Here is a 23,035-nt window from a genome sequence, read left to right as displayed (position 1 = left end):
AAGTAGCCGATGTGAATTAGCAGTAAGTCTATTAATCAAACAATTATTACAATTTTTAAATAATTTTGAATGGTCACTCTTTAACAAGATTTTTCCTCTTTTCCTAAAATAATAGGCACTTAAATGAATAGACAAGAAAGAAATATGAAATTAAAATACTGAAAAAATGAAACTAGAAGTACTGAAATGTTAAAAAATTTGAGTTTTAACTCCAGTTGGGAAAATTATATATTCTGCCAGAAGCCACGTTGTCATTTTCGGAGAGAATTATTATTGAAATTGATTAAAATACTTATGTGCACATATTATCAGTTTGAAGAATAAGAATAATTACTTTGATTGGAGATATTATTGACTCAGGTGAGAGAATCTCTTCCAATCAGGAAATTTTTAGCCAGTATCAATACTATGAGGCTGTATTTCAGAGTTTTTTTGTGTTGGCCGGTGTGTCCACAGATTCTTTTTCAAGTTCCTTGATTTGATTCTGATATATGGTCTCAAGCAAAATCTGTGCAGAGTTTCCAAGTTCTTCAATTTGATTCTGGGGTTCGGTCTCAACTAAAATCTCCTCAGAGTTTCCGAGTTCTTCAATTTGATTCTGAGGTATGGTCTTTTCAACTGAGTTTCGCTTAAATTCCTCAACCCGAGCATCAATAATGACGATCCTGGCCTGAATCTCCTCAATTTCTTTTCTTAGTTCCTCAATCGCACCCGTACTTGTGGTCGTATCAGTCATGAAATTCATTTCTTGTCTCTCAGCTGCTTCTCTCATGCGAAGCGTTTCTTTCAGTAGTAAGTCAAGCAGCTCGGTGTCTTCTTCCAATTGTTTCATGAACTCATCATGAGAAACATTTCCATTATTCATGTAGTGGTCCATTTTGCAAATCTAAAAAAAAAGGATCATAAATAGGTCAGAAAATTAATCAAACGTACAATAGAATAGGTAATCATTTTCATTTTAAAAATGAAAATAAATTATAATATATTGAACTTATGATTTTTAAGCTCCTGCCTAAACCTTGTCTGAATCCCTTGATTGGGGCCTCAGAATGTGTTAATGGCACATTCCTCCTGAAAAGACCTATCAGGTCTTTAGGAATATTGAGGCAATATTAAAACAGAAAGAAATTTTGCTCTACAGTGTGGTTCATGGGTATGCGCACTAAGTACATGATTTAAATAGATGAAGGATCGAAAATCTAAGCTTCCATGTAAATAAATGAGGTGCTTGAATGTAGAAAATTTTTAACCCTTTCAGTCGCCATATGCATATAATAATACCTCTACAATCGTTTAGGTACTTACAGTCTATTGGGAAAACGGAAAATTGACATCAGGTCTCAAATGACAACATACGTTATTAAAAATAGTTTTGGAGCAAAAAGAAAATTCTGTAACCGTAGACTAAGGTTAAAATAAACTTTTCATTCCAAAGGATGGGGTGCAAATCAATGCTTTATGGTAAAAGTCACAGCCATAACTTATGGACACTGGGACCTTTTCTTCAGTTTTTAACTTTAAACTAGTTGGTTCCTTCTTGTTTTACGCGGTCCATTTTATATTGATTTCACTTTGATGGAATTCAACAATGGTTCTCGGCAAAGTTTTGTCCACCTTACAATTTTCTTAGTTTCTTTCCATATCATCAAGCATAGGCATACAGTAATTTGACGGCGTAAGTCACATGTCTCGTTTGCGGTGTCTAAAAATCTCCGCCTCTATGTTATATTTTTAAAGGAGAACAAACTGACATCATTCCTTGAAGTTTTTGCAGAATTTTCTTCTCACAGAGAAGAAAAATCACGGCAGTTTTAAAGAATTGCCGTTGAGTAGTTTTTCATTTAAAAAATAAAGTATGACAGGAAGTCTGCAACATCGCAAACCGAGTTACCTATTTGATTGCCAGCTTACACCGGCAAATTAGTATGTGATTTTGCCAAATAATTTCTAAAATGACTTCACCACCCTGATGGTAATCGGAACCTTTACTTAGGTACTCACGCTGCTAATTGCTATAGCCATCTACTGTCCTTAAATCTCAATGTGATTATTTTGAGATTACTGAGTAGAGAGATACTTACGTAGGCAGGTACTCTTACCCAAACGAGATTCTTTAACTTGATGTCAACCATCATCTGAATCCTCAAAGTACTTTGTAAATTAATCTTTTCAATCTTAACTTTACTTATTATTATCTCCTGACTCCTGCTCTTCCCATCACTATTAAAAGCTAGAGTTTCAACAGGGAGAACATATTCAGTAGGTAATCTTAGCGCTTATTCTATAATTGCCATACCTCCATACCATTTCCTTAATATTTCTTCAATGTAGGTGAGACTTTTAAAATTCTATAGGATATTAATCTTCACTATGCCATGACGTCCTTACATCCAGCTGTACACTCATGATTTATTATTGTCCTATCATGCTTTCCTCAGACATCTTTCACTCTAAGCAGTGTTTAGATTAATCAAGTGGTTCTTCAAGCAATTGCTTGAAATATCTATCCTCAATTGCCATTTTTTCATTATCAATGGCGGTAGATATTTCTCTGTTATATTAGTCTCAAATGATCTCTTCAAGTTTAAATACTTCCAAAGTATTCCTCTGTAGTGCAACTTTTTCCTCCCCTCCTTATTTTCAAAAGCACTCTGAGCCCATCAGTTTCCCTGGCCCTTTTTTGTAATCCTAGAATCTCTCTGCTCAATCAATTTGAAAGTATGGTGAATTTATTACTACCCGATCGATTTATAAAAATAATGGAACAATTACCTGATTTAATTCGAAATTTGCTTCAGATGAAAGATAAAATGTGTGTTCAGTCAGACCAAGTCAGAGCTTCGAAAGTTCGCTGGGTGGCCGATTGGCTGAAGACTTTCTTGAGACGGAAACGGAAACGACAACATTTCAATTAATACCTTGTTGCCAACTCATGTCATTAGAGGCTTAGTTCAGAGTTCCTTTTCCGGACTGAGCGTTACGTCATTTCCGGTCTACTCTGACGAAAATATTGGTAGTGCGATCAGAGAAAAATAAAACGTTTCGCACTAAATTAGAAAATTCCACCAACTTCCTGATTGCATATTATCATTCAACGATGAGTTCCAGCGAGATAAGGAAGTATTACAATTAATTTCAATTACTCAATTACTCCACCCTGGAGGAATTTCATCCCCCTTCTCTTCTTTTGATATGTTGGAGAATTTTTAAATCAATTTCTCTTTGGCGGTAGCTTTTCCTGATGTCCGATTGGTTCAAAATGAGTTTTCCGATCGTAGCGCATGCGCGAATGCGAATGTGTGATGCAGTGACAGCATCTGGTGATTGTTTTTGTTCCGCAATGGGGGAGACGGGGCTCAACTTCAGTGTTTTTTGTTAATTTTTAGAAGGTACTCCTAGTGTTTTAGCTAATTTTAAATATGGATAACCATATCAATACACAAACGAAGACTTTCGAGCCTCTCTCTCTTTATCAGTGCTGTTGCAAAGCTGTAGCTCGTCACTATCCATTGCATAGGTTGGATGTCAGAACATTGCCAGGCAACCATATTTTTGACATTATTTACGAGGTAACCCACTTTTATGCTCTTCTAGTGATACAAATTCACTTCAAACTTTCATCTATCTTTCTGCCTTCACATCACGCACTCAGTCCACTCCGTTTTTGTCACCATTGCTCATGTTGTCACTGACCTGGCAAATAATCTACCCATTGTTCTATTATCTCTTTAATTTTGCATTTGCCCCTACAAATGTTGTTTTCAGCTGCCTATCAAGATGAGAACTACCTTTTACTAAGCTTGGACCCACTTTTGCCGCCTTAGTTAATGAGACTTAAAGAGTCGGAGAGTGTATCAGTTCCACCTAAATCAGCCGCTATGTCAGCGGATGAAATTGCACCAGTGGCACATAAACCTAGACAATCAGCTTTGCCTTGATCGCTAATCACTGTTGGGTATCCCCACTAATTTACTTGAGCATAAGTAGAAAACAGTATGAATATCAGTTCAAACAATGGCAGTATCGCCTTTCTGAACTAGTTCAGAGAAAGTGCGGTTAGGTAACTTTTTCTGTAGCAATTGATTAATTCAGTCACATCAATATTAGTTTTCTTATAACGTCTGTAGCTCTAATTAATCACTTAATTTTCAATGACTTTGGGTACTATAATTGAGAAGGGAAGTATGCCATGGCGAAGTACTTCGAGTTCATAGCACATAGCTATTGCGAAACGACCGAATGACTGATCATCCTGTCATGGACCATGATTTTTATCTGGTCAATTCTGGAATTTATAGCAAAGAGGAAATTTTTACTAGTTTAATGAAGCTTACAGCAAAGGGTTTCTTCCATTATGGAGTAGCATACTTTCTGGCTCTCTTGCAACCTTGTCATATGAACATTTTGACAGAGCCTGTTTCATATTACTTTTCCTCTTTTGCTGTTAGCGTGGGGTAGGGGATTCCCGAACCCGCACATACTGCAAAAGTGAGAAAGTAATCTGAAACAGGATCTACCTGTCATTGTTTTCAGCGACACTCTGCAAACAGTTAACTCAGTTCTAGCATGTAAGGTTTCACTGTCCCAATATCCTCACTTTTACAAACATTGTTTCTCTCGCCACATTACAATTATTTTTTTTTTAATTTTTCAGCTGCATGAGTCAAAACAGTATTCACTTCTTGCCACAGAGCTTAGCAGCATTGAGGAACTCAACAAACTGTTACATGCCAAGAATAGACGATCTGCTCTTCTCAGATGTTTTCAGGTATGTTTAATATTATCAAGAAATTACTCAATTTGTACCAGAAGAATAATCCTCGGCCTGTCCTGTCTGTCAGAAGCCCTTGTGAAATCGATTCTTGAATTTAATGTGTTTAGGTAAATCAATGTAAGTTTGATCTCTTCAGATTCAACTGAATTTGTTCAAATCCTGACACAGTATCAAAACAGTTAAATGAATCCACTCCATTGCGTAATTAAATAGACAAGAACCAGGAATGCTGATATAAGTTTAATGCAGCAGCGTATTTTGTTCACGTTCCGCAAACATGTTATTGTAACTTATTCTTAATCGGTGAAGTTCATTTTTATGTATGATAACTAGTAGAGAACTACATGGTTCAACTTACTTAGAAGCTATCCTCCCCAACTAATTTTAAGGTCACTCATGCATTAATGAATATCTTCCTTCAATGTTTCAGGATATAGTAGATCATGATACAGCTGTTTTCGGAACAATTCCTGCACATCTGAGACAATGTTCACAAGGAGCAGCAGATATTGGTCATGTTGTGGAAATGGGCATTTGTCTGGGTAAGACACCTCTAATGTTTAATGTCATTTCATAATCATGGAAAAATTCAGTACATTTAGCTCTTTTAACATCCCCTCTTCCTCATAATCTTCATAATAGCATCTAACATACACCAAGTCGACATCCCCCCTCCCCTCCCTTCAAGCGTTGAGTAATTTATGGACAGACCTCAGTATGAACGCTCTAGGGACTAATATTTTTTAGAGCAAAAAAGATTACAGTAAGCCTGTCTCAGATTACTTGTCTTTTTTTTGCTATATACATGGAACAAAGACTTCTTTATTTTGTGTTCACTGTGAAAAAGGACAAGTTATCTGATACGGACTCTAAGTATTTTATTTCAGGTGTAGAGAAGTATTTCAATAATTTTTTTTGTCCGTTTTTGTTTTAAAACAAAGAGGGGGGAATCACCAGTATCTTGTTATCACATTAGTCTTCGAAGTCTTAGAAAATAAGGTTGGGTGAAATTCAGCCCTACTAAGATGGGTTAAAATTTTTTAAATATCCCTTGAAACATTTTTCCAATTTTCTTGTACTGTGAAGAGATGTTTCGATAACTCCTACAGTGACATTTATAACCTTATTAATCTGAGAAATTTATTTTGAGCGATTTGAATTTTCTGAAGATTGGAAGGAGCCGTCTCACCCCAAATCTGACAACCGTATTGCCAAACTGGGCAAATTACAGTTTTATAGACAAGTAATTTTGAAGATAACGATAATTTAATAATTTTTAAATCGATAACTTTTTAAGCACTTAACTTTTGTTTATTTCGGCTCTTCAATGAAATATTTTTTATCTCTCATGTAACCTTGGTTATGACATTATTTTGGCAGGTGAGTTCTTAAATGAAGGTGGATGGTACCCATGCAGTATCAAGGTCCTCAAATTGTGTCTCCAGCTGATTCAAGAATCCAGTACCTTAGAGAACGCACATCATCACTTAATCAAATGTTACCAAACGTAATAATTTCCTCCTCCTTTCTTCTGTTTCATCTATGATTGATTTCTATTTTAGGACTCATTAAATTAATAATTGTACTGTAAAAAGTAAACATTGTAGTCAACAAATTGAACCAATAGTGCCGTACACATGTGTAAAAATCAAATATTTTGCTGAACTGGATGCCAAAAAATGCTTGGAAGCATAAAATTAGTAATTGTACGGTAAAAAGTAAACATTGTAGTCAGCAAATTGAACGAATAGTGCCGTACGCATGTGTAAAAATCAAATTTTTTGCTCCACTGGATGCCTAAATTAAGCCTTGCGTAATGATGTCGTACACTGATTACCACTTAGTCATACTCATACAATACATTCTTACGACAATTCAAACGCAGTCGAAAATTGAGTTCTGTCTCTTTCTTAAAATAACAATGCTCGGAAGCAGTCAATGATTCCATGGAAGTTGTTCAGAAAGTGGGTTTTATTTTTTTATTTTTATTTTTCTTCCCCCTTGAACTAAGATTATGTAGTCTTTAAGAATTAAAACTTGAAATATAAATTGCTAAAAATATAATATTATCTGCTTCCCAGCAATGTGGCAGTTATTTTTTTCAATCAACCAGTCGCTCATAGATCGCCCATTTTTTAGGTAACCTCGTATATTCATAATTTTTCATCTCCTCTTGAGGAAGGTTCTGAAAGGTTGATTTTCCAGGTTAGGTCAGGTCAGGTCAGGTTACAAACGTAATATAAGAAATCAGTGTGAGTAGCTTCATCAGGAAAGTTTATGATTAAAATTATTTTCCTGTCATTTTTTATACAAACCAAGTGGATCAGTTTTTTTTTTAAAAATTGTGCAAAAATACAAATCACTTTCTTTCGTGTAGCTTTGGCCGTTAAATCAGATGATGACCTTGATTTTTCTTTATCATGCACCAAGTTTCCAGAAAATTGAATTTTCTTCAAAAAAAGCCTTATATTTTAGGAAAATTGATGAGTCTTGGGAAAATCAAGAGCATGTTGGAATTCAGCACCAAAATGCACATAGGAATCAGTCTTTAGTCCCTGCAGTTATTCTTAGTGCAGTTCTGCATAATTTTCATTATTAAGGTGCCACCCCCTTTTTTTGTGTAAGTTCTTTTTTCTTTCTTTCTTTTTTCAAGAAATCTAATGCGTGTATTTTCCGACAGATTACTTTTTGCCCATGCAAGTTATCATGAGTTCACGGAGGCGAATGTTGTTTTTGAATCAGTGTTGGATCTAGTCAAGAAAGAAGAATCTTGGAGTGATGGTGCACACTGTTTCAGTCAGCTCTTTACCGTCTTCTCTGTTTTTTTCTTTCATCAGTATAACTACAGTGATGTGAGTTTCAAGTTCAACTTTATTTCAGAATTTTATATCAAGATGATTCTATCTTTATCAGAAATTAGTGAGCCTGGAGGTGTAAAAAAAGTTTGATGTAATATTTGCTTAATTTATAGCAGAAGCTGGTAAAATTATTCCCAGAAGTACAATTCAGGTGACAATTTCCTAAAACTCTCTCATGAGAAACCTAAGCGTAGAAGGAAGTAGAGCACAAAATGTCAAACAATATCATATTTGGATAGCTGAATAAAACTTTGGACCTCTGCTTTTGGATAGAAGGAGCCAATTCTGTGTCATACTGGCAACGATCAAGTGAGGGCTGGGCAGAGGAGTGGTGTTCAAAAATTTGCACTTAGACTGACCTTTGTGGATTGATCTGGATCATGTCATTGTGTTTCGTGTCTCTATTTTATGACAATCATATCTTATGGTACTTCACTTCAAATTCTATTTAGTTTGCTGTCAATAAATAATTACCATCATCAGTTATTATTTTGCATAAGTTCTCCTTTAAGTTACGCATCCCTGTTTGTTTCAGGCGAATTTCTGGAGTATAGAAGCACTCAAGGCTTTAAATGAAACGACACCCGTCAATATAATTTTGGATACCCTACGTCAAGCATCCAAAACATTCAGCTTAGAAAAGAAATTAAATGAAGCTAGATTTTTAATCAATCAAGCCCTCAATTTGGGCAAAAAGTGCTGTGAATCCAATAGTCTAAAATACGCTGACCTTCTCTGCGATTTTGCATTTTACTCACTCAATGCAGATGCCATCCATCAGAGTGCATGTGCCTACAAAGTAAGAAAAATTCCTTTATTTAACTCTTTTTCTTTATCTTCTTTAATTTCAGCCTTTACTTTAAATTGATGGGTGAGAGAGAATCAAATCAATAACAAGAATTTATTTTTTCAGTGGAAAATGTTCAGTCTGTCAGTCCCTGCTAAGTGAATAAAGTCAGTCGATTCTGTTTTTGTAGTACCCCATGCAAGCTATGTTAACTAATACTGTCTAAGGCAGTGTCCTTAACCTAACATAATTCTCTCCATTTCTCTTATCCCTCCCCCTCATCCACTGTAACATGCTACATATGATGCTGCACTGAATGCCTTGCGTCATTGTCATGTTAAGATGACAATATCTGAAGGTATTTTTTAATTTTTGATTTTAACTCAATTGGGAGGAGCTATTAGATGAAAAATATTTTTTGAAAATAAAAGGGAAACCTTTACAAACTTTTTTTAGCAACTGATTTTTCAGCAAACTTTTACAAAGAGAAGGCTGAAAATGGCCGAACCTTTTTTGCAAGAGTTCTTCTATCTTGCAGGGATAGTTGTCAGACAGTGCTCAAAAATCATCTTTTTCTCCCATTGAACACCATGTAACATTCACATTTTGTTGCCTCACCTAGTAACCTTTCTTGGAGAGATACAGTAAATGCTGAATCTTGCGATCCTTAGATTGCAGGTAACGTGAGGCAAATATTGGGCAGTAAGGCAATATGTATGTAATCTTTCACAGTGAGGCATATTCCTAAATGATTCTTTCTTCTCTTATTTCTCGCTCAATACTTCAAAAAAGTGTTTTAAGTCGCAAATTTTAAGCCAAAATGGGAGATTTTGCAGTGAGGCAAATTGGGAAAATGACTGTGAAGCAAAAACATCGGATCACGTCAAACAGTCTATCTTTTAAAACTTATTGCACCCTTGCAATCTTCTATTTTAGCATTATCACTTTTCACCCTACGCTAATACCCCCATCATGTGTTTTTAGGCTGCCTTAGAAATAAAGTTAGGAATTTTTGGACCAAACAATTTACGTGTTGCAATACTTGAAGAAGATTATGCCTACACGCTCTACGTGCAAGAGTACAGCACAGGCCGGTTCAGGGAAGCAACGAAACATGCAGAATCGGCCATTTGTGCTATGCAAAAGATCCTGCCACCAAATCATATGCTTCTCAGCTCTGCAGAGCGTGTCAAAACGCTTATAATCGAAGAGATAGCCCTGGACCTGCCCATAAGTCGCACAAAAGAGAAGCAAGAGTTGCTCACAGCTGCTGAAAAGTTTCACAAGTGCGAGTTATCATCAGTCCAGCGTATTCTCGGTGAAAAGAATGTGCTGACAGCTAAAATTTATGGAAATCTTGGCCGCCTCTATCAGAGCATGCAAAAATATCAAGTAAGTGTTTGTCTTTTTCCGATAGTTTTGGTTTTGTTTCTCTAAGTTTCATTAGTAGGTACTTGTATTTAATTATGTTGGGCTGATTTAACTGTGGACAAAACTTAGTCATTCCGTTGCAAGTGATGGTGGACAATATTTTAGTCAATCAGAGCTCAATTTGACATCATTGAGTTTTTTTGTGAATTCACTTCTCTTCCTTCTGAGAGTATTTTTTTAAAAAAAATTACCAAATAATTCAAATTGAGACTAATCTTTGAAGGTTGGAAAATATCAAACTCAGCATGGAAAATGAGGAAATAGTAGAGTTTACTCAAAGAAAACCAAAGAACGAAGACCCAAGGAAGTAATTGAAAGTTCAGAGGTCATATGCAAAAGCAGTTAGAAAGCAGCCTACAGCAGCTGTTTTAAAATATCTAATTAAAATGGCTCCTCAATGTATGTTCTTCACATTGCTTTCAGCTGTCAAAAAATATGCATCTGAAATCAATAGCAATCAAAGAGAGCATCCTAGGCTGTGACCATTTTGAAGTTGGTTTGTCGGTGAGTCACCTGGCCAGTCTGGTCAATTATCACATCCGAGACTACAAGACAGCAGAAGGGCTTTACCTTAGAGCTCTAGCTATACGTAAGTACCCTAGCCTATCATTACATCTATTCAAGAATCCTTCCCCCCCCCCCCTCCCATTTTATAATAATGCCCAGAATTTACTTTTTGGCTCCTGACTAGCACAGCTCATCTACTGTAACAGAAATTTACAGAAGAAAAATACTCTAAAGATAACATGGTAATATTTCATTAATGATAAATAATGATCACGAACAGCTAAACTATGCTCTGCAGACAGAAATAAAAAATTTGAAAAAACAACTCTCAAAACAATTTATCAGGATGAAACACATTTCATCAAATATAAATTTATTCCTATACCAGAAATGTGCTAATACATAATAGAATTCCAATTGAAATTGCAAATATTTCAATGAGCCATTGAACAAGGTCTAAGTCGGAGAATGATGTGCCTTGTATTTTCGTCAAAATTTTACATAGAAAACGATTTACACAACTGAAAGTTCAGAAAACAACTCCAAAATGAAATACACACAGAGATCAAGTAAAAGTAAAATTATTATCCAAACAACATCATTTGTATCGCCATTTAACCAATATGAATTATAAACATTTTTATCTTATTCAGGAGTTCATTTTTAGACTTTGTGTCATGTTTGGTTCGTTTTTGTGACTTGCCGTCTTCTGCCTCTTAAAGCTGGTGCACTACTTTATGGTTAGATCTAACTTTCCAGTTTAAACTGTAAATAACAACACCTGTGCAGACGAAAAGTATTTCAAGTAGATAACCCCTCATATTGCGTACTTAATGTGTTGTCTTGGTGCTCACTCAGTTTAATTATGACAACAGATTCCAAGGTGTTCGGAGATACCTATTCAGGACTCGGTTACGATTTCAAAGGACTGATCAATCTCTATGAACACTCAATGAATTTGGAGAAGATGACTGAGTACTTGGATATATTTTACCGGTGGAAGGAACAACGGGAGATGATGCAAGATAACTACTCAATCGTACTCCCAGAACAAACGATCAAAAGTATAGCTGAGATCAAGGAGCAAATTCTCCACACTAGTAAGTGAGATACACTCAATGCGGACACCAGAATTCTTTTCTATGATTTCTCTCATATATTTCCATAACGGCTCTTCTGAAGCTGATGAAAAGGTACGATAAAACCTCTTGTTAATTAATCAAAACATTATCATGTATCAAAACTGCAGTAATCTGGTGTCATGGGTATTTCTAATTATTGGTCTTGTTCCCCTTGCTGGAAAATCGCACAATTTCAAAACGCAGAGCAATTCTATTCTCAGGAATTATCTCATAAGGATGAGTTTCTCTCATTCTAGCTTCATAAAAGACGCTGAAGTCTCCTATACACTATTCAGGGCTTTTTAATGATGGATTTTCAAGAAGTCTTTCAAATCGTTGGAGGAAAAAATGAAGGACAACTTTGCTGATGCCAGATATATACCCTATCGGCATTTGAAAGTTGAAAGTGTAAACTCTATCAAGAGAAGTGAATAATTCGTGAGAAACTAACATCTAAAATTACATGATAGAAGTGTAATTTTTTCCACAAATTTAGGTCATTTTACCACAAAAAAAAACCATAAAATGCATATTAGATAAGACCATCCATTAGCCCACCATTTCTCAACTGATTTTGTAAATGTTAGCAACTTTAAAGCTTTTGAACAATCTATTCTTTTTTGTCTACATATAATCTCACCTTCATTAACCCTAAAAAATGAGTGAAAAGTTGGCTTTAAAGAAAAAATTAGAAAAAGAGAGAGAAAAAAAAATACCCCTACCGTGACAGACTTGGTTATTTTTTATTCAAAACGTTCTTAAGTCACCATGTTGCAAAAGAGAAAAGAAAATTCAGGTAATATTCAGCGGTTATTTTGAATGATAAAAACATACTATTTTTTGCCTTTCCCTTGGAAAGTTTACGCAACATTTACCAAATAAGTATTTATTTTTCATACATTTTGCAACATCATCCTCTACAAATGCTCATAAATACTCATTCTGCATTTTACTTCCTTTTCATAATATATTTCTATGAACTGCGGTTCAAATTTTACCTTGATTCTAATGAAAATTTCATCTTTCCACGTACATCATCAAAGTGAGTTTCCATACCCACACTTTACATAATGGAATGAATAGATACGTGGGTATATTTTACATAGCTTTCATTTCTTTCGTGCCTCAGAATTTCTTTTAGAGGTGTCCAACGACATAGGTGAAAATTATACTTATGTATTTTCTGTGTTTTTTAAAAGCATTTTTTGTCACAAATCCCATGAGCATTAAGCATGTATACCTGCTAAAAAACGCACTTTTCAGAATCTATTTTCTTGAAATTAGCACATAGGAAGTTCCTCTTAAAAGCTCATCTTACTGAGGAGATTATGAAGAATATCATCATCAAATCTCAAAATGTAGCCACCGCCAAATCCCTTGGTATTAAGTGCATAGTCCTTAGTAGAAAATTTCAGTTGAAACTGTTGATTAAGTTTTCCTTTTAAAAATGGAACATGAGCTGAGACTCACATCATCGCACTCTGAGCTACATATTTTTCAACTGAAGCCATCGAAATGTTGTATTGTTGGTTTTATGTATCAATTTGGAAAGTTAGAATGATCAATCTGTTAAGAAAAGTTTCCCATAAAAGAAGGCTTTCTGCAAAAAAAAAAAAAATGAATAAATAAAAATAAATAAAAATATTCATCCATGTGTATTCTTTTATCAACGTTTCAAATATTATTTCTTTGTTCTGGTGTCCGTTGTTTCTTCTGGATACAAGCAAAAATCGTTCTACGTAAGAAAACTAAAAATTTAAATGTTGGCTGTTTTAGTAAAATTAAGTTTTAGCTTTGACCTCTTGTTGCATTTATAAAACTAGGGTGGCCTTAAAATTTGAACAATTTTAATTTGAAACCGTATTCCTATCCATGGCCAATCATGCAACCCAAAGTTCTGTGAGGTCTTTTTTCTTACATATTAGATGTGAGGCCTTGATTATTTTCAGAATACAAGAATGTGTAACTCTGTTTAAATGTACTTCAGTTGTTGGAGAAAAATCTCAAAGCATTCATGCACCCAAAGAATGAAGCTTTTGCATGCCACATTAATTTGCGATTTAAGCATTTTTCTTTTGTAAAATTGTAAGAGAAACACAATACACAACTGTGCTACCAGTATTTTCTGAAATGAACACCCAAGCTGAGAATAAGCTCTCAAAGTTGAGGTAGTAATGAAGGGTTTTGCACATGTTTCGGTGGAAGTCTACCACTCAACCCAGTCTAAATCTCCACGCATAGATAGTGAGCAAAAACATTAGCAGAATTTCCTTGGTTCCAGCCTTGGTGTCCTCAAACAAAGTGAAACAAACATCAATTTCTTTGATCCCCTCCATTACGACTTTAACTTTAAGAGCTTTTTTTGAACTTGGACGTTCGTCTCAGAAAAAATTGGTGGCACTACCATATTGCTCATTGAGATTGTATTTGAGTGAAAGTAGTTACACTGCGAACGTGTAGTATGAAAGATATCCATTGAATTCGTAGGTAAGATGTCAAACATTTTTTTAAAAGAAAAAATTCACGTTAAACGGGCTTGTTTTGATAGAATGATAATATTCTGAAAAACTACCCAAGTGATGCATGTCCAATAGTTATTTTCAAAAATATATGTATTAATATGAAAATTGTGAGGGGGAAGTGAAAAATGTAAGTTTCCACATTATGTTTTTATATTTTGTGCAAACAATTTTGAAGGTGGGAGGTTGCTTTTTGCAGAAAGCAGAAATCTAGATCTCTTTTACTTTCAAAGGCAGCAGTCAATAAGTTTTCAATCTTTGGAGAGTTCTGAACTAATGAAGCAGGATTGCCTTTTTATTTTTTGTTTTGTCAAAATGACCCTATACTTATTCTTCCCCTCTGACTTGGTTTTTTTTTACTTCACATTTAAGGTCATGAGCATCTACCAATTTTAATTATCGATGGACATAGTGCGAAGCCAGGTCTCTCCGTTTGTGAAGCTGCAGACTTTCTGTCATACACTAATTTTTCTTTGGCAAACTTGTTACAATAATTTCTTTAAAACTTTCTTCTCTGTTAGCAGAGTATTCTGTTTAAGTCTCAAGCTATGAAGTTGACTTGTTTCTCTTCCAAAAAATAAAATAGGAGCGGAAATTTTGAAACACTGCAATGGAGGTACATGGCTTTAGCTTTGTGGCCATCGCTGTGGATTCTTTTCTCCATAATTGCAGCATCTTCAAAGAGACATGGCATCAAAATTGTTGGGTTTTTTTTTAAACAACTTAACTTTTGTCAGTACATTAATTGTGCCCCCAAGAATCTTAAAGTTCCAGATATTCTGGTTATAATGGGAGAAATGGTTTCAATAGAAAGATTTATTAATGTGGTAGTCCTGAAACGAGGAAAATCTCCCATAATTAGACCCCTTTTAGACAGCGAGAAACAAGGTACTAATCTTGTAGTAAAAGTTGGTCGGACTGACGATGAGTCAGGTATCATTTTTACTGATTCAGGCTGATGTCAACCTGACGTTACCCTGACAACAGACTAATTTAGTCCAGTCAGTTTGAAGTTGGAGCATTCGGACTTATGTAAACCGCTCTATGAAACTGAATCAGTCTAACGAGACTGACTCACTTGTACTTGGGTCCAATTCTCTGTTAATAGTTTTCTGGTTCATTCTTATGTTAGTCTAAAGTTTTCCCTGTAATAGACTCTCAGAAGAAACAAAACAGAGGCAATGGTTGTTTCCGTTTCAGTCGATCTTTCACTGAATTGTTTTAGCTTTAAGCTTGAATAGATATGATTTTATTCCTTGTAGCCACCGTTATGTTTTGGTCCCTCTTGGGCATTGTACTGTATTTTCAGATCATTGTAGATAATGATTTTAATCATGTTCATGCTCATGTTACTCAAATTCATAAGTATTTCTGTTAATGTGAATTAAATTAGCAAAAATATATATTAATGTTTATTTTTTCAATTCTGAGATATTTCTTTTGACAAGAGTTTCCCTTATATTCCTTCTTCTGTTCATTTTGAGAATTGTGATCGTCTACAGGGAATGGAATTTTAGATCACAAGCACAAAAAATTGAAGTCGTTGACACATAACTGTAGAGAAGTTGCCAAAAACATTTTGGGACAGAATTCTTCCAAAAATATTAAACGTGACTGTGGTGACGTGATCATGGTTCAGGTTTGCAGTTCAAAAAACATAGTTCCAAGAAAAAGCTATTCAAAATTCTAATCTTCCATATTTATGGCCTGAAATTGTCCGATTAATGATATAACATAATGCCCTTTGCTAAAGTAGAGGATACAAGAGGCAAATAACTTGATAATGTGAAGAAAATTTAAAAAAAAATATTCCAAATTTAAACTGTTGAAAAAAGGTAAAATGTAATTTAAATAACATAATAAGGGTAATTTTTTCTCTTACAAGCAACTTAAAAACAGTTATTTAACGAGTGTTACTTAAAGATGAGGAACAAAGTGAAAAGTTCAAAGCAACAGTACAGTCAGATGTCATACTTCACACGTAAAATGTCCTATAACCAGTTAAAGTATTTTTGGTAATTAGAACAAAACTTTGTTTTAAAATCAATACTTATTCTGAAGACATGATTTGACATGAGAATCCCGAAAAGAAAATCTTGTTGTTCTAGCTGAGATTGCTTGGAAAGAATTGCAATTTATTAGGTCAGGTAAATCTTAAATATTTTGTTTTTTGGAGCACTTGAAAAGAAAATTTCAACGAGTCATTTCTATTTCAGTAATTGGGCAAGATAGGAAACTTGTCAAATACCGGTAATATCACCTTAAGCCCCAACACCTTTTATGTACCACAATTTAAAAGCTTGTACAGAGAAATCCTGAAAGATGTGAAATTTGTTTTATGCTTCATACCTACCAATGATGAAATTAAAATGGTGGAACAATGCACATTTCTTTTGCAGATTCTCAGATCAAAAAATGAGGACAAATAAAAGGTCAGTTTTTTTATTTATAAATGAGACAAGGGTCTAAGAGCAGAATCTGATAAGTATACAGAACGTTACAATGATGGTAAATGAGCAAATCTGACTGTGAGGACAAAAAAATTGGGGAGTGATAGTAAATGGATAGGTTCCTTTGTTGTAACTAATTAAATTGAATTGGTTTTAACAAGTCTAACTTGGCCTAGGAACTACAGCAAAAAAATACATAACCTGGAACTTAATTCGGTACTTAACAATTTCAATCGCATTTAAAAATTTAAAGTTTTTTCAGCAGAACAGAGAGAGCACATTTCTTTTAAGAATCGTTTTTAATGAGATTTCATGAAACTGGAAAATTTATCTTTAATGGTCTTTTCGACTCCGATCTCAAATAGCTTTCAAGGATAATTGAATTTAGGAATGCAAAAAGGGGGCTAGTCGTGAGAATAATCAAGAAGATAAACTCTGATTAATATAATCGTCCCATTTGAAAATCGTTAAACTCTGGGAGGACAAAATAAGTACTGCCAGGAGCAAATCGTTATCAATTATTTGAAAATCTTTTCAGGTATGTGACAAAATCATCATGGCACCTGAGTTCTTCATTACTTTTTTTGTCTTGGAAATAAGCCCAAGGAATTGAAAACTCCTCAGAGATGGGTCGTTTTTGGTGTGACACATTTGAATCTTTTAAAGTCTGTTTTTCTTGAAGCATTTGCAGAAGATAAAAGACAACAAAAGTTACAACCTGATCTGTTCATTTAATTAGGCTCGCTCTACGAGAATAAGAAGAGCAAATAACAAATTTAATTTTTATTGAATGACAATTCCTATAAAGAGGTGTGCTTTTCCTTTAATCTTTGAGAACTTGGCCTCTCTCAGCTGTGAAAAAAAAACAACAGACTCTCACAAAAAAAGAAGAGTTTTGGAATACATGCATCTTCCGTACGGATGAAATAGAGTTAAGGCCTTAGCTAACAATGAGATCAATAATGCTTATGGAAAGAAGGTAACATTTCTATTTAAATTTTGAAAATGTACATAAAATAATTTTGGAATAGAATTGCCTGCATTACAAACCGACTACTTAAGTTTTGAAGATAAACTCTGTGATTTGAGATAAAACCGAGGATGCAGTTGAGAATAAGGCTTTAATACTGTTACTGGCTAAAGATTGAACTATTTTTAGAGACACGGAAGTCTTGAGATGACAGCCTTAAACTTACATTCAAAATTTTAGTTACTTTTCTAAAAATTTGTTTACTTACTTTTGTATTCATCCCCCTCCCCCTTAAATTATTTGCAAAGAAAATCAATAGTTTCCTGAAACATAAATGAAAGAGAATCATCTCATGGGGGGGGGGGGGGGGGTCAATAGCCCAAAAACTTACAAGATAATTCACCACTCATCAATATATCATGGATAATGATGGCTTATGAGAAAGCGTACCTCAATTGCGGTGTTTTAAAGTCTTTGATTATGTTTTGTTTTCATTTTGTGTGATTTTTTATCAAGGACTCGACAAAATTCATAAATTTCAATAGAAACTGTTTATTAGCATTCTTCCTGGGGAATGTAACAAAAGCTGAGACATATAATGTCGCAATCTGAGGTACTTATTTTTCAACTTTAGCCATCGATATGTAAATTTATTGGCCTGCTGATTAACAATACTAATGTCAAAATCAACTTCACTCAGTTAAAATTTCTTCCACAAATGGAAAAAAAAGCATGATTCATATGACTACATTGAAAATTAACGTTGGAGAACGAAACCTATAGTAACTACGAGAACTGAACAAATTTGAAAAAATAATTATGGTGGGTAAGAGTATACATAAGTTTTTTGGTTACTTTGACTAGCAAATTTGAATCGATTGGGCTAAAAGTTTGCCAACTTCAAGAATTGGCATAAGGACAAAAAAAGAGCTGTTTCTATTATTAGAAGTTGGTAGCAAAAGAATCCATGAGGGAAGTCTGAACTTAAAAGTTACAGATCGAATTCGATTCCAGAAGCTTTCAAATTGCAAAATGGCGTGCACATTTATACCTAGCTCCACACTTTGAAATCATCGTAATGAGTAATGGGTCACCCATGGCACTTCTTTTTTCCAAGTGTAGGATAGAGGGTTAAAACTTGAGGAGGAACATAAAATCTTGACTATCCCAATTACTATTGCATGTTACCCAGTTCTTGGGATTAAAAGTTCTTAAGAGCTTTTCTTGCCGAGAGGTGATCCCCCTGGAACATACCATGTAATCTCTACATGTGAATTGTTTCTAGAGACAGGTCATTTGTCTTTCCCAATTCTATTCGTTGTGGCAAATATATTTTTTAAAAGTAGTGAAACCACATTGCAGTGATAGATGTCGGTGAGAGGAATTAATTTTGACACTTCTTCCATAACTAAGCTGCAAGTAGTAATGTCAAAATTGAGCCATATAAGTAAAAAAAAAAGGAAATGATGCATAAGGCTTCTGGCGGTTGCTGTGGTAAAGATGCAGTAACAAGTCTCAAAAAATCAAGACCAAGGGTCTCCATTTAGTTGAGATATGAGTCTCTTCACTAGCTTCAAGAGGCTTGCTACAGAACCTCTTGACTGGAGGTCCATCCTAAATTGACTCCTGAAATTAAAAACAAAGGACTGTATTATGAACATCCCTGGCTAAAAGAAAAAATTCAGATTGTATTCTCAGAAAAACTAACGTAGTTTTCTTATGAACAGAATGTTTTTTTGACAAAGATGAGAAGGCGTGGAACATCATCCTGTGCAGCCCATTACTCCCACCTACCCTAGATTCAAATTATCAATTACCATTTTTGAAAATTTTTAAGTATTTTTGCAGTGAGATTTTTCTTTCAAAATTAAGTACATTCTTTGAAAAAGAAAATGAATGAATTAAAGAGAATGCCCAAATAGTTATTTGAAACAATGAATTTTTCTCATCACAGGAATGGCACTCACACAAAAGCATTACTTCAACAGCACTTTTTGGCATCTCTGCAGATTCGACCATACTCCACAGCCTGCATTGGAGTTGGATATCAAAAACTCAGTTGACTCAGATGTTTTAATCATTAGGTATTTTTTATTCCAAACTTGATTTTTCCGCACACTTAGGGGATGGTTTTTGTTCAATATTCAAGATAGTTTAACCTCATTCAGTGCACTTGATCAATTTCTCAGAACTCAAGATTTTTCAAGTGCAAAAAAGGTCAGGAAAAAATTAAGAAAATTCAAGTGCCTTCGAGTGTTGGCAGGATCTCCCACAAAATTAACAAGATTGGCTGACTCTGTCCATTGTTTACTTACAGCATTTGATTTTTTCGTTTTCGCAGTTCTCCAAAAAAGCTCTGAGTTTGGATGGATAGTCGGTCATGACTCCTGTCGCACCAAGTTGAAACGCTTGCTGGAAATCAGTTTCATCGTTGAGGACCCAGATGTAGGTCTGAATACCACGCTTGCTGAGGTGCTTGAACAAGGCTCTTTTCATCAAAAGAATATTGGTAGCATGCAGGATAAAAGGTGAAAACGAGAGCTGTCCTCCACCATCTAGGCGAATTCGTCTGAGGTATATAGATGGCAGGAAAATCTCTAGATGTGTTTCTTTTAGAGGCACAAATGGCAGCAGCCCCGAGTAGAAAAGTAGAATTAGGTATATGACTTGCCGCAAAGAGAAGAACACATTAATATTCTTATTCTGAAAAGAAAATAGGATGATTAATGGATTGAAAGTATGGCATATTGAATATCGATGGCTAAAGTTAAAAAATGATTGTGATGTTGGAAATCTCTGCTTGCATTCTTTATATGGATTGTTACTATTGAAAATTTTCTGAGAATTTTTTTTCATTCATTCCAAAATAATCACAAAAAATTGGAAGGAACAATTTCGATTAGTTTTTTTCAGAGGAAAATAAAAAATAACCAGAGGTTTTTAAATGTTGCAAATGAGACGTGCATTTTTGTCTTCAGCTATCGATATAGTAAGAATAACTAGTTAATTAGCAACTATGTGTCTATGTTAAAATTACCAAACCATGGACCTCAGTTGCAGTGATTAGAAATTTCCACTCATTTTTTTTATTTTTATTTTTTTTTTTTTTTTTTTTTTTTTTAGGATAAAACTCCTCAACTCTTTTGCATTGAATTCTTTGGAGAATATCAATGAAAGGGCTTTTCAAGCACTCCTCCCAGCTGCAAGAAACATGCAGGTCATTGATCATACAAGATGAAAGGCCGAGTTGGAACAGAAGGAAAATATAAGCAAACATACCAAACTATAACACTTCTTGACGACTTCATCTCTGAGATTGCCCCAAACTGTTAAGTCTTCCCGACAATGCTGAATGATCAGTTCATTCACCTTACTGATGAGAATGTCGTTGTTCTGTTTTATGTCAATGTTGATAGGAGTTTTAGGGAATTCCTGAAATACTTGGGACAGCAGAGGGATTTTCCTGTCTGGACAGTCTGGTTTGCTGCAAAAGTTTCCTGAGAAATAAAAAATAATTAAACTTACTTAATCCATTAAATCAAGGGTATATTTAAAATGACAAATAGTGAGAAAATTTTCTAACAGTAATTTGAATGAATTTAATGGATTTCAAATCAGCGATGGAGAGTAATTACAAAGAGATAAGGACAAACTAAATAAACATGAGTACATCAATTAGAGGAGTCTGACTAAGTACTGCCTTGCCGAAAACGAGCACAATATGAAGAGGGAAATTAGGCTTTTCCCATTTGTTGGTTTTTTTTGCAATTCTTCCAATTTGTTTTCCAATGAACAATTACCAAAAACTTCTCTTCTCGAACGGGGCACAATAGGTACCTATTTGAATTTTTCATTTGTTTGCTTCTTGATATTTTTCGTCTTTCCTGTTGCTCCCTGCTCTGACTCTTACGGATATGATGGGTGAGTTTCAACATCTTATTTTCCATGATGATGGTAACTCTGAAGTAAAAGCTTTTAGCTCTTCTACATCGAGGTGACGATTAGAAGTAGTCCTTTTTTTTCTATGGAGGATTTTAAAATATTCATAATATATTTAAAATATTCAACTGCCAGACAAGTTGGTTTGACAAATTAGTAGTAACTCACCAGGATCGAATTCAATGGGCAAGTCTGTTTTTAAGAGAGGTAGATCTGAATAGTCCAAATCGCTGACATTTTTGTCAACACCAGTCAAACGGAGAAGGTTACTGTCATGCAGGACGACGACTTGACCATCCTTGGTTAGCTGGCAGTCCAATTCCAACATTTGCGTCCCCTCATCCAAACCACTAAAATTTTGATATAAAAGGTTAATAAACCTATTTGAAAGTTTTAATATCTTAGGAATCAATACTTCACTAAAAATTTTTTTAAAAAATTTCATTAATTGAAATTCAAAAACTTCATTAAAAAATTGCCCTCATGAGGCCGCGATTCAAGGACTTCAAGGACTTCAAGGAATTCAAGGACCATTATACGAGGCGAACGCTTTACCACAGAGCAATACCGATCACGTGTCATCATTGGAGAATTCGCCAATACATAAGAGAATTAATCTGCTAGAGCTGAGAGTTGAGACGCATTGGTGACACGCTCCTGCTTACTGAATATCTGTGGCAGGATTTTTTGTCAACCCTAGCCTTCCGTGCCAAGCAGGAATCTCTGCTAAAGTCAAACGCTTCGGCTAACGCAGCCAGCATCTTGGTACTTCATACACTCCTGCTTAAGTACACGATAATCGTTTTGAGAGCTTACATATAGGGGCGGACAGAATTGAAGCAATTTGAGAGCAGCATGACATTGCAGGCGCTTTGGTTTTTAAAATTGAAATGCGAGAAGTTTTGGAGAGCTAGAATGCTTTTTCCAGATGATACTTACTGTCTGAAAGCAGTCAAAGTATTTTCCAAAGACTCTCCTGCACCTGCAACAAAATCAAGCCAATTCTTGGTACAGAGGTCATGAATCAGGAACAGGAGATAAAATGAAGTTAATAAACTTAGGCTTAAAAATTAATCAATATCATGTCTTCAAAATTTCTGAGATTTGGCCCCTTCACTTGAAAGGGAACAATTCAAGCTACTAGGTTGGCTCATTTCTCTTCAATAGTGAAGCAGGGGCGGAACGTCTGAGGCAACACAATCAAGATAAACAGTTTCAGAGATTATCCATCCTATGGGAGATTATGCTTCCTATAGGTCAGGATTCCACCGCTAGGGACTTCGAATACTAACGATTACGCCTGACTCGTTGATGAAAATACTGTCAAGAAATTCGATTAGCAAATTAACATCTTCTTCCCCAGTGGAAGAGAAGTAAATAGTTATTAGAAAAAAATGAACATAATTACCTCCTCGGTGACTAATATGTTTACACTGAAACTTCAATTTCTTTTTCTCCCTTATCAATGTAGGATACTTAAAAAAGAGTATTGATGTGAACACATAAACGCCTAGCACAAAAATATACATAACTCCTCGTTATTGTCATTGGATCAAAACTGAAAACTTGCGAAAAAATTACTAGTAATGTGAAATAGAACACATTATGATAACAACCTAGACATTTTGGTATAACCTACATAACCTCAATTAATGGAGCTCTGAGCTCTGCAGCAAGCA

At 34.8% G+C, this 23,035-nt stretch overlaps 3 protein-coding genes across 3 annotated transcripts; 1 reads left to right on the top strand and 2 right to left on the bottom strand.

Annotated features, from left to right (window-relative positions):
* Positions 1-12: 12 nt before the first annotated feature.
* On the bottom strand, positions 13-3,140 carry LOC109036591 (uncharacterized). The gene is made up of 2 exons (XM_019050908.2): positions 2,773-3,140; positions 13-886 (listed from the first exon to the last, which is right to left on the bottom strand). Exon 2 carries the CDS (start codon positions 875-877, stop codon positions 422-424), a length of 456 nt encoding a protein of 151 aa, XP_018906453.2. The 5' UTR covers positions 878-886; positions 2,773-3,140; the 3' UTR covers positions 13-421.
* A 220-nt stretch (positions 3,141-3,360) lies between these two features.
* Positions 3,361-15,421, top strand: Pat1 (Protein interacting with APP tail-1). Its single transcript, XM_019050906.2, has 9 exons — positions 3,361-3,569; positions 4,655-4,768; positions 5,205-5,316; positions 6,155-6,281; positions 7,455-7,626; positions 8,168-8,431; positions 9,404-9,811; positions 10,274-10,439; positions 11,233-15,421. Exons 1-9 carry the CDS (start codon positions 3,420-3,422, stop codon positions 11,463-11,465), a joined length of 1,746 nt encoding a protein of 581 aa, XP_018906451.2. The 5' UTR covers positions 3,361-3,419; the 3' UTR covers positions 11,466-15,421.
* A 392-nt stretch (positions 15,422-15,813) lies between these two features.
* Positions 15,814-23,020, bottom strand: LOC109036587 (lysophospholipase D GDPD1). The gene is made up of 6 exons (XM_019050905.2): positions 22,765-23,020; positions 22,296-22,338; positions 21,525-21,706; positions 20,697-20,914; positions 19,733-20,120; positions 15,814-19,043 (listed from the first exon to the last, which is right to left on the bottom strand). Coding segments are annotated over exons 1-6 (954 nt in total). The 5' UTR covers positions 22,886-23,020; the 3' UTR covers positions 15,814-19,041.
* Positions 23,021-23,035: the final 15 nt, after the last annotated feature.

The sequence above is a fragment of the Bemisia tabaci genome, chromosome 1 (genome assembly GCF_918797505.1).
Source record: "Bemisia tabaci chromosome 1, PGI_BMITA_v3".
NCBI classification, from domain to species: domain Eukaryota; kingdom Metazoa; phylum Arthropoda; class Insecta; order Hemiptera; family Aleyrodidae; genus Bemisia; species Bemisia tabaci.
The sequence above is the reverse complement of the archived record's forward strand: the minus strand, read 5'-3'. Positions and strand labels throughout refer to the sequence as shown.